The following is a 12,583-nucleotide window of genomic DNA, read 5'->3' on the forward strand; positions in this document are numbered from 1 at the left end:
AAATTTAAAAATTGGTTCTAGAAGTCCCAGTATGAATTAGCACAAATGTAATAACTGAGGAATATTATCCTGACAGTATTTTCCTTAGTAGTTGAAATGAGTGTCCGTGTTAACATTCTTAACTTGTCATCCATCTGAGAATCAAGCTTGTTTGAGACTCTGCAAATTTCTTTTGGACGTTTAAAAGGGGTTGAGGTTGATGTTACAATGTTGTCATAATTTCATCCTGATATTTAGTAGGACCAGAAGCATTGGGAAGATTTAGATTTGTTCATATATTTTCTATCAGGTATTTACAGTCATGTCACAAAATCTGAGTGCTTAGCTATAGCAGCAAATGAATGTTAAGGAAGCATCAAAGGTAACAGTTCATGACCTCGGTGAATACATAGCTTAGACTTTGTGTAAGATAAGGTTTCGTAGGCTTCTAATACATAATGATAATTACAACTTTCAAAAGTCTGAGTATTAGCTGTAGGTATTTTACAAAATGGTCATCAACCTAAATTAAAACTATTAAGTACAGCTAGTGCAGAAGGAAATTGTTTATGGATTCCTCCACAGCTTAATTGGTTGATCATGCGGGGAAGTTGCAATTTTCCTGTTCCAGATTGGAGCACTTTAGTTATGTTACCCCCCAAAACCTTAGATCATCTCTGTAGTGAGCAGCTGAGTTCTTTCAGGTTCTTTGCTGCTGGAGGACAAGTGTAAAAGAAAACTAAACTTAAGGCAGCACATGCTTACCTTCTTAGAGAACAAGGACAAATCTGAAGATACGGGGTAACCTATTTAAAGTTCCTTGTTTTGCAGTGTAAGCAGTAACATTTTCTCAAGAAGTAGTAGAAGTAGACAGATTTGACATCCTTTTAAATAACAGAGCTGACTGTGCAAATGGAGGCTCTATGTAAATATAGGAAGTCATTCTACATTAATTGCTGCATTGAGTACTATATTTCATTTTTAAGTAGGCTCTCACATCAGTCACCACTCCTCCAAACAATGCTATTATTGTATTTTTATATATTGCATCTTAATATAATTAGTGGAAAAAATATGGATGATTTTGCATGGAATGATTTAGATACCTAAGCAGTTTATCCTGTAACTCAATAGAAATATCACAGCAGTGTTGTTTCTATGCAGCTGGGAAGTGATCTCCTACTGTGGTTGGGGCTGAAAGTGTTAAGAATAAGATCACACGCACTGTGTCATAGGGCAGGATGTATCTACTGAAGAACTAGAACAGCATAAAGCATACAAGTGAAATAAAGAGTGAAAATAAAAACTAATACTAAGAAAGAAAATTTCAACATTCATTATCTCCATGTTGTTGTGATTTTACTTTGTGTTCCTTGTGAGTTCTGTTAAGTCCTGAAATGCTTTTGCTATACCTAGGGCAAGCAAAAAGGAAGCCAATCGAGAAGGAATCATAGAATCACAAGGTTGGAAAGGATCTACAGATCATTTAGTCCAACCATCCTCCCATTACCAGTGCTACTACAAGATACTCACCCATAAAGAGGTTTAGTGAGAGGATCTCATTCAAAAAAATATTACAAATCAAGAATTTCTTTTAAAAAAATAATGACTTCTGTTTGCAAATTTTTTGAAAGTAAATCCTAAGGTGCCAATTGTACTTTTCAAATAATATAATAATTTGCTTTTTCATTGTTGTTTTCAGCCACACTGTGTACTGCTTGCCTCAAAAGAGAATTCAGCCCCGGTAAAGCTTGGTGGCTTCGGGGTAGCAATTCAATTAGGAGAATCTGGGCTAGTTGCTGGAGGTAAGAAATTGTCCTTCAAACTTATATAATATTACAGAAGTTTTACTGCAGAGTTCTGTGCTTCCAACGTAGCCTGGGCTGCAAAACAAGGACTCAAAAATAATCTCGTTCTAAATACTTTGTTAACAATATATGTACGCAAGTATTTGAACTGCAACTGTGTACTACAGTTGGTAATACATTAACTGTAGTGTACTACACTGCGTGTACATATACTGAATTGTAAAACTGTCTAAATGTTTCTCAGCAACAGCTTACACTGTTTTGATCAAAATGAAATTGAAAAATGCAAATTTTTTTTTCATTTTGATACAGTCCTTGGCAGTGTTAGTCCATGCTTGACAAAGCACACAACATAAAATGCCATCAAGATTGAAATGTGTGTCAAAGCAATTGACTAAAGATTTAGTACAGCATCCTTAATGCTCCCATATGTTTTTTAGGCAATTTCTGTCAGAGTACTATACTCTAATTAATAGCAAAATCTTACTAGCTTTCACATGTGATTCTTTCTATGTTTTACTGTTTCATTGTAATTATTGCATAAGACACCAATATCTTGATAATGTATATTTTTTGACTGTGTGTTTTGTTTTCTGTGAATTTTATTTCCTCTAGCTACCTTCCATATTGTTCCAGACAATAGGGTTATGCTCTAATCAGCCTGCACAGATGAAGACCCAATCAGTTTTCTGGTGTTTTCATTGCCAGAGTAGGAGACTACAGCAAAAGATTTCATTAACTTTGGGTGTTTTTTTTTTTTCTTCAAAAGGGAGTAACTTCCTTTCAGTATGTCTCAGTGTCTTCTTCAAAAACTCACATTTTCTTATCTAAATATTTAAAATATCTTTGTCAATTCAGCTTTCATATGTTTTTTTTTTTTTTTAAATAAAGAGCAAATCCAGTTTAAGCATACCAACATCTTCCACACTCTTCCAATAATTACCAATACCAGGATAGTTCTTACTACCTGCAGTCCTAGATAAGTCTTTTTCTAAGAAAATGCATTTAGAGGCTGTTGGGTTTTTTTTCCCTAAATGAGCTAATTTCTTTCTTTGGTTTTCCTATTTCTCAAATGATTCTTCAACCATTGCTTTTTTTCAGTGATAGCTCCTACCATTTTGTTTACGATTCCCTCATTTTTCTTCTTCGTTCTCACTGAGCAACTTTTTCATTTTTTTTTTTTAGTCTCAGCTACTCTTTTGGAGCTAATCAGCTACATCAAACTTACTTTCAGACTCCTAACTGTCTTAACAGAAACCTGAAATTCAGTTTAGAAAAATGTCCTGAATTTTGCTCAGAATTCATCAAGTCCTTTCCTTCCATTTCTGCAACCCCATTCATCATTCATGTACTCAATTGTCTTATAGTTGTCAGTGCTGGCCTGGTCCTCCCTTTCCCATGTAAATGTTTTCATTCCTTTATAGTTCAGCTTGCAGTACTTACAGAAGCTTTTTTTTTTTTTCCCTTAAGCCTCATCAGTATAATATTTCTCTGTGTGCTTATCTTTTATGCCTGATTTGTCTGAATCTCTTCCTTATCAGTCTGCCTCCATATTATTTTTCCCTCTCTCTCAAATGTCATTTCAGTTCGTAGTCTTTTCACTAGTACTTGTTATCTTCACCTTCAAATTCATCTAACTTTCAGGGCTACCTAGAGAATTTGCACTTAATTTATATCCATATAATATTTTAATTCTACTACATGTTTCAAGTTTTCTCCTTAACAGACTGCTTATCTCTTTCTTCTGATCTTCCATTCCAGTCTTTGGACTTCAAACTACATCTGGCAGTTCTTTTCCTTTCCAGAGTACCAGACACTTCCCTATACAGCACTTGCAAGATTTTATTTCTGCAACTGCGTAGTAATGTCCTATATGTATTATAGAAAGATTAATGGTACTGCCTTTATGGGGCTATAGGTTTCTTGTAACAAATTGTTTATCAGTGTAATAGTTTAGGTTACTGTTATGCCCTACATACAAATTCTGTTTTGTAGTAAGTATAATAAAAAATTAGATGCTACTCATTTGTTCATTTTCTCCTGAATGAAGTAGAAACCTTCCTCATAGAGAGTCTTGTAAAAAGTGTAATAACCAATCTATTTATGTTCACGTTCTTTTTCTAATTTTTAGTTCAAAAATAAAATTGCTTCTCCTTAGCATATTCAATTATTTCCCCTCCAGCATGGCAATTCCCACATTCACTGGTTATTTTCAGCCCTATCACATCAAAAAATAAATTCTTACTTAAACAAAAGCTATTATGAGATTAAACTTCCCATACTGTCCTTAAAAACCACAATACTCCTAAGCTGTTTTGGTTTTCATTGTACTGTAAAACTTTTACGGTACTGTCTTATACATGCTGGAAATGCAATGTTTGCTTACCTTTCTGTATCCAGTATGTATTACTACAGTATCTTAGAAGGATATATTCTACATAGATGATCCTGATGTTCAAGAAGAGAAATGCTTAGAGCAGTTTGTCTTTCAAGACAGAATAAGATAGATTTCCTTTAAAAAAAGCACATCTGCTTGAATGTAGCATGGCTCTAGTAAAGTTCAACTTCCCTTACTCTTGCATACTAAACCCAGCCACTCTACAAAGCTCTTGTATTTCAGTGGTGGTCACTCTGTTTGTTTGCTAGTATTTTTGCCTAAAATAGGAGCTGCTATATCTAAAATATTCAGAGGTTACCATTGCTTTAATTTTTTTGTTTCTTTCATGCATTTGCATTTGTGCCTTTTTTTTTACTTACCTTTTTATATTGATGCACTTGTGCCTGATGATGTGTAGCCAGGACAACGCACAATAAGACGGAATTTGCTCCCTTGGTTTCTGCCAGGCATACCTTCTAGGGTCAGCTTTTGCTTTATTTATGAGTGTGGAATTTTTTGAACTTAACCAAACACAGCTTCTTCCAGTATACATAAATCTTGGGGAAAAAAAATAAGAAAAACAAACATTTGAGGATTTTTCTAATAAAGTAAGTTCTGGGAATTGAAAGTAGACTAGTCTCAATCTTTTAACCTATGTGAAAGATAAAGTTGTGCTGTTTAGAAGTATAATTACTGTGTTCTTTCAAGCAGAGGGTTGTTTTACAGAAGTCTAAATTTATCTCCCAGTAACAAGATAAGACATCATATAGATGTCATTAATTAAAATATCTAGAATAGATTTTAGGAACATTATAATTAAACGGCTAACAATCCAGTGGAGTTTATTTTTAAGAGAGCTTAATTATTACTAAGCATGAAAAAAATTTATGTAGCTGGAACTCAGTTTCCATAAGACCAAAAGGAAAAATACTTTACTGTTCTACTGTGTATTGCTATAAGCTGCAGTGCAATAAACAGAAACTGTCATCTTCTAAGCTATAGGAAGTTGTTTTCATGAATTATCAGTTTCTGAAGGCCACTTTTTCTTGAAGTTCTTGTGATCAGCTGTAGAAAAATTTGCTGAAGTTTATTCATTTGAAGCATTCAAGTAGATACTTAAGGATGGAAGTCTGCTGTTTACACAATAGTTAAAGATGTGTAAGTGTGAATGTAAGATTTGTAAGGATTAGAAGATTTGTACTCTTCTAAGTAACAGGTTGTTGACATTAAGCAGTCCATGTTTTCATAGCTGTCATGCAGTTGTAGTATTGGAACCTGAGAGGTCAGTGTTTTAATAGAGCAATCTCATATTATAATTTCTGCCTTGGACATTTTTTCTTTCAGAATATGACATAAATTATCACAGTATTTTCTTAAGTAAATGTGACGATGTCCAACTTAGCAGATATTATCTTAGTCTCAGATTTATTAGCTAGTATATGGTATTAAAGTCTGAAGAAACTTCAGTGGTGCCCATGCCAGGAAAAAGGCAATGAGCACTAACTTGAATACAGGAGGCTCCATCTGAACATCAGTATATCTGTATTGTCTAGGTTATGGGCCACTGGCACAGGTTGTCCAGTGAGGCTGTGAAATTTCATGCAGGAAATCTCCAAAAGCCACCTGGATGGGGTTATGAGCAACCTGCTGTAGGTGTCCCTGCTTGATTAGGAGTTGGAGCAGATGGACACAAAGGGCTCTTCCAGCCAGTGAATAAAAAGCTCTTGAATCCACAAGTGCTATTTCCTTCACTTAGCACAAAATAACTGTATATGGACCTAAATGGCATGAGGTTCTGTGCTAGCTGTTAAGTCTTCTTTAGCAATGAATAGTTGACCTATTTTACTTTTTCTCTTAGCAGCAAAATGTCACTGCTGATCCAGTCCAGTATTTATTTTTGATTACTATTAGTTAGCTCTCCTAAATTTCTTCAGAATTCTTAATTCTTAAGTTCAATTAATAACTTTAAAATTTATTAATAGAAGTACAGCATACAAATACCAAGTGTTCTTGGTTCTCTGTAAGCTGGCCTTCTACTCCAAAAGTTACTACTAAAATGACAAAGGAAGGCATTACTGTAAATTCCCCTGCAAATAAGACCATGGAATTTTGGGAAATAATGTGAAGAAAGTAGTGGGAAATAATTTTCTCAGTGATTTTCTGAATACCAGTTTAAAATTATTATTTTTTTTTTTTCATCATCAGTGTCTGAGTTATGCAGCAAATCTTTTTTCTAAGGACAAGTATATGTTTCTAAACTGAGGTCGTATACTAGTATTCTTTCGCTCAAATTAAAGTGTTTCATTCCTCTGCAAAGCAAGAGCACTATTTCACTATTTTTCTGTTTTTAATGAAAGCTATTCACTCTCTTCAAAGCTTTGCCTCTGATAGAATTTGTTTTATTTAAAAGCTACAATTGAAGTTTACTGTCTCAGAAATTCCTCTTCACATCTGGGTTGATTTGAGAGAACTTAGAGGAGGCTAATGTGTTTAAAAGTCAGCTTAGATTTACTTCATGATAGTTTTATGCCTGCAAAGGCCAGTGAATCAGTTATTATAATTTTTCTGGATATCATGTGATCTTTGCTCATTCATTTTCCCAACACTAATGTCGGGTGCCCAATTATCTGATAATACATCTTTTAAAATACATTTTCTTCTGACAGTCTTCTGTGCTGAGGCTGAATTGCCTTGTTTTTTAATTTTCCCCATCTTTTCCATGCACCTGCTTTAAACATCTCTATTGTCTGGAGTAATGTGGAAAGGAATTAAAAGTAATAAAGTATGATCTATCTAATGTTGTGTGTGATTCTTCGATTCCTTCCACATTATTCTGGACATCCCAGCCTTTTAGAAACTTCTTAATTTAAGAACATATTCTTATTACACTATTGTGAGAGGTCAGATGGTGATGTTTATTAGTACCTCACATTTTTTTCCTAAAAATTATTTGTTCCAGTTGTTTCCTTATACATCGTTCAGATACTACTGCTGTTGAAAGACTCTTCTTCTGATATCTTGGTCATCAATCCCCTGCCTTAGGGATGACAAAATCTGATTGGGTCTCTCTATATGCTCTTCTTCTTGTGGAAAGCATAACCCTATTGTCTGGAATAATATGGAAAGAGTCATAGAAACTAAAATTATCAAAGGTAAGTCAAAATTTATCTTTAGTGCTTGTGAATGATATCAGATTGACAACATCTGAAGACTGAAGCTCTTTATCCACAGGAAAAAAAAAAAAAAATCAACTGAATTAGCAGTTTTACAAATTTCCACAATGCCAATATGCCTCAAAAGTGGTAGATTAAAAAAAACTGGTGTGCAGAAGATATGTAATGGCTGTGCCTGTTCAGGCAGTAAGCAAATAAGCTTTATGCAAATAAACTTCTTTTTCATGGGGAGTTGTTAGAATATATTCATGGGTTTTCTTATGTCTAGAATAAAGGAAAGTATATTTAAATAAAGAGAAAATGACATTGTTTACTGTTCTGTCTCACTTTATTTCCAAAAAGATGGAAAGCTGCTGCAAAAACACACACACAAAAAAAGCACAATTTTCTAAAATCTTACACAAACTTTCTACTTGGTAACTATCAGCACAAGTAGTATTTGTTTTAAAGAGTATTTAGGAGCCATGATTTTTGCAAACTTTGTTGTCTCTAAATTTTGTTTATCCTGTTACTGTCCTGTAGTTGCAAAACAAGATCATATCTATTTGAGTTCATACGTGCACTCGAATTTGCTGAGCAAAGTGTGCTAATACTTGCCCAGATACATTTCTAAAATAACCTCAAAATCACCATTTCCTCTTCTGATGAAACCAGCAGTAAATTGTCGTGAGGATGGCAGCTGCCCCAGAAATGACCTTAGCTTTTTTAATAGTTTCTAAAATATCTTCTCACATGTATTTTTTCATTTTACAGGAGAATATTGTGATTTAGTAGTACTGATTTTTCACTATTCTTTTAAGTAGCATCATTTTAAATCTGGTTACAGCAAAGTCTGTTGGGTTCTTACAAAGATGTGTAAGATGTTGCTTGTTACTTTACTAGTCTGATGATTCTGCTTAACATCAAGCTGTGCATTAAAATTAATTTGTATGATATACTGGTTTTGCACCAGGGAAGCAAAGATCCTGTTCTTCTACCTGAGGTCTGAAATTCTTAACTTCTGAGGGAGGAAAAAGTAGATTTAGGATGATCTCTTATCTCTTAACTTCTAAGTTTGTTGGAGTTTGTTTGTAAGAGCTGTTGGGTATTAAGTAACGTGTAGCTTCACATTCTAGTGGCATACTCTGAATGGGCATCAGATAAAGATCAGAAAAAAAATAGGAAACTTGGGATACCAAAAGGTTGTAATTTGTCCAATGTCGCATAGAAAATAGAAAATGGATGTCAACAAGCTGTTGCACTTCTCTTGTTTTGTTAGAAAAATATATGGAAAAAATCATAATATGGTGAATAATGAACAGTGCTGACAGTGGATGGGAACAGCATAAAAATGCTTGCATGTTATGTTTTGTCTGCAGTTTTGATATGTGTAAATTTGCGAGCTGTTTGCTTCTTGTTGGTATTCAGTAGTTCAGTAAGTACTTTTGTATTTCTTAGCACTGTAGTCAGGAAGAGAAGTAAAGGAGAAAGGAAGTTTATCTGCTGTCAAGACACCACTTTCAAACTTTAGGGAAGATGATTAATGCTCAATTTGAAATAAGTATCCTGCTCTGCATATATTTATGAGTACATTTGAATAATGAAGGATTTTTCTTGCTAATGAATTTCTGCAAAGTAATTTTAACTTGAAACATTTTACTAAGGAGAAAAGGAAGCCAAAAACATGCACTTTTGATAGTATCTTGACAGTTTAAATTACTTATTTTATGCAGCCCATGATTAATTCAGGCAAAATGATGCTTAATATTTGAGAACGGAAAATGAACAGATGAAAAGGAGCAGGCTGTTTCTTTGATTCACATTAAGAGATTCAACTTATTTTTCCCCATTTCATCAGCATTCTGTACATCAAAAATAGCATAACCCAGCATGGTGGGTTGGCCTCAGCTAACGGCCAATTTCCCTTAGGTCCATCATTTCTGCCTCTCTTTCCTCTGCTCACTTTTCCCCATCTCAAGCGTGGGAGCTTCCTGTAGGCTGCAGTCTTCCCAAATAAGCTTGCTACTGCGTGGGTCCTCCTTGGTTTTCTGTTCCACTGTGATCTTTTCCACAGGCTGAAAAGGAAACTTTACCACAACACCTGGAGAACATCCTCCCCTTCTCCTTCTCTGACCTTGGTGGCCGCAGGGCTGTTTCACACATGTTTTCCCTTATTCATTACACTGTTGTGCAGCATATCTTTTTGAATGTGCTTTTCCAGAGGCTCTGCCAACTTGGCTTGGCTTCAGCCAGCAGATTCTCCATTTGGAGCTGGCTGCAGGCAGCCACATCCAGCATGGGGGCAACTCTGCTTCTTCTCTCATAAGCCATTCCTGCCATCCTCTGCTGCTAGAGCCTCACACCAGCACCCAGTAATGTATTATATTGCTCACGTAGCATGTGTTCCTGCAAAATAAGCAGCATGGGAGAAAATGTAGGGCCAGTAGCTGTTTGCCAAGGACACATTTCCTCAGAACAAGTCGTTCTGTTGTTAGGCCTTCTGTCAGTAGGCCTGTTGTACAAATGCCGTCAGACAGACAGAAACATTGGCTATGTATTCAGGTTCACTTCTCTGATACTACGCAGTCATTTTTTTATATGTGTTCATCCCTGCAACTGGTACTTCCTTGTAACAGAAAAGTGGTCCCATGCTGAGATTGCATACGCGTTAAATCAACTTAGATATCGCTTAGAATTTAGGCTTATTTTATTGGCTACTTGATCCAGACAGCTCTATCTCTGAAGATTAGATCTCTAGCTCTGAATATTAATGCCTCTTTCAAATAGGTTTGTTTGTCCTTGTGGTATCTTTCTGTTTTGTTTTGAATAATCACTTTTCTCTTGACTTCCTAGATTCACAACAGCTGTATGTATATATATATATATATATATATATATATATTTTCCCATTAATAAAAAAAAAGGATTTTAACAACAGCTTTATTACCACTAGTGTTTGCTTTTTTGCACTGTGTAAGACTGGTTACACCTGCTCCACAATTGCAGGTGGATATTTCTGAACCCAAATGCCAGGAAGTTTACTACTGAAATAAACAAGACTTGGGTAAGCCAGGCTGCCTTGTGGTCTTGCATGATGCCTTTGATATACAAAATTTTCAGACTGTGGTATGCATACCACTAACATCACATGAGTATCTGCTGTATGCAGATAATTTCTTTCAACAGGCTGCTATTGCTTTCTTTGTACATAAGTTACCTCATATAGAGGTTGAAATTCTGATACATCGATGATGGAATATTAGGGAAAAGACTTAGGAAACTCTTGTAGCTAGATAATTATAGGCTCATGGAAAGAAAGAATATAGAGTTCTCAGCATATTTAAGCATCTTAAGCATACTGTTTTTCCTTTTCATTCCCTTCCCTGTCCCCAAGTATCCAAAAGAGAGAGACTTTGGTTCATCCAGGCAGATAATTTTTCTCCTTCATTAGTGAACTTCAAGAATTGTCTTTGAAGTTTATCAGTTAGGCTAGTACATTGTGTATTACTAGTAAGAATTTTGTTGTTGTTGTTTCATTTCTGTTAGTACATGGTCAAACCACTGTTGTCCAAAGACTGTCTTGTTCATCAGCATCAGCGATGACCTAATGATTCAAAATGTAATGCCTGCACCTTTGCAAATATTTTGCTGTGAAAACAAATATATTTTGCTGTGAAAACAAACATTTCAGAATAGGAAATATTTATGAGGAGAGATAAAATGTTTTTTGCTTTTCTTTGTTTTAATGTGTAATATAACAATTGAATGATGTCATTCTAATCAGTTTATCCACTCGAAAGATTAGTTGGTATTAAATATGTTTTTTTTTCTATGGGTGTACATTCAAAATCAAAAATCAGAAGTGGCTTGGTGCTTTTACTGTGTGGCAATCATTGAAAGCACTAGTTGGAACACATTAGCATTATCTTTTTATCTGTAGGAAGATCCTGTCTGCTGCAAATAAATTAACAGCATCTTTCATTCATGTTGAAAATGTCAGTAGACTGGCTAAAGTCTGGGCAGATTAGCACTGCTAAAGAAAGTATGGCCTTTGCCTGGTGGAGGCAGCTTTTCCAAATAAGCTGTGTAGGTTAGAATTATTCATTTTCTGTAGATGTGCCCTCTGGATAAGTAATTCCTGTTTCCAAGATTGTCCAACAGAAATTTTTACATTTATATGCCATGTTCCACTTGAGACTTTTGGTGCTTTTATATAGATGTCGTTTCACATTTTCTGAGATAGGATAGACTATTATTCAATTTGTAAATGAGTAAACTAAGTGAAAGAGAACTTAGCAATGAATCTCACTGGGTAAATTCAGTAAATACTTAAGGAAAAAAGAATAAAATGTTGACCTCTGAAAAAAACTTAATAAAACTGTTCTAGTTTAATGTTATTTATTTCCATGTTTGGCACATATTGCTTTCACTCTGCTTTTGTTTTGTTTTGTTTTGTTTTTCCCTTTAGGACGTGTAGGAACACCTCATTTTATGGCCCCAGAAGTGGTGAAAAGGGAACCTTATGGGAAGCCTGTAGATGTTTGGGGTTGTGGTGTCATCCTTTTTATCCTGCTAAGTGGTTGTTTACCTTTTTATGGAACCAAGGAAAGATTGTTTGAAGGCATTATTAAAGGAAAATACAAGGTAAATGACAGTATGTCTGAATCCTTCTCCAGTGAGATGAATTCTGCTTATAAAGTTTGGGAAGTTGGTCTTTGTGTTTAACCTGGCTTAAATTTGAAGCTTGTAAAAAGCTGCCTGTTTTACACAGGGGAAGATGGTTCTCCCTCTTCATTCTGTCTTGTTTGTACTGTTTTGTATCACTGCTAGGAATTAGAATACAGGAATATTTACGCATAGAAAATAGTAAGTGAGTGTAACAGTTTGCTCTTAGTTGTACCTTGAACTCAGTAGCACTACATAAAAGTTTAGTTGTGAAGTACAATATAGTATATGGTGCCTTCCTTTAACAGATCACTTACATTTTTAGCAAAATCAAAGAACTACTGTAAAGGCTGACGATCATATTGCTTTGATTTAAAACGAGATGAATGTTACTATGAACACATAGTCATTTTTCTTTTTAGTTCAGAATGTAATAAAGTGAAACTGACTATTCAAAAGGAGCCACTTGCAGCTGAAAGCATATTGGCGTATATGCAAAAAAAAAAAAAAGCATGCTTCACAATGTAGTCATCTTAGAGCCATTATGGAGAAAATATTAAAACTTCAACTTCACTGTTTTTGCTGCTTTGTATACAATTGTG

General features: G+C 34.8%; 1 protein-coding gene across 10 annotated transcripts in view; it reads left to right on the plus strand.

Moving 5' to 3' along the window:
- CASK (calcium/calmodulin dependent serine protein kinase) overlaps nt 1-12,583 on the plus strand; it is a 195,196-nt gene that overhangs the window by 110,226 nt on the left and 72,387 nt on the right. For 9 of the 10 annotated variants that reach the window (XM_048937650.1, XM_048937674.1, XM_048937683.1 and 6 more), the window contains exons 6-7: nt 1,682-1,784; nt 11,785-11,960. In XM_048937650.1, the coding sequence (XP_048793607.1) occupies nt 1,682-1,784; nt 11,785-11,960 (279 nt within the window). Of the gene's footprint in view, nt 1-1,681; nt 1,785-7,183; nt 7,317-11,784; nt 11,961-12,583 lie in introns of those variants that run through there. The other variant, XM_048937720.1, reaches the window with a different exon arrangement.

The sequence above is a fragment of the Lagopus muta genome, chromosome 1 (genome assembly GCF_023343835.1).
Source record: "Lagopus muta isolate bLagMut1 chromosome 1, bLagMut1 primary, whole genome shotgun sequence".
Lineage (NCBI taxonomy): Eukaryota > Metazoa > Chordata > Aves > Galliformes > Phasianidae > Lagopus > Lagopus muta.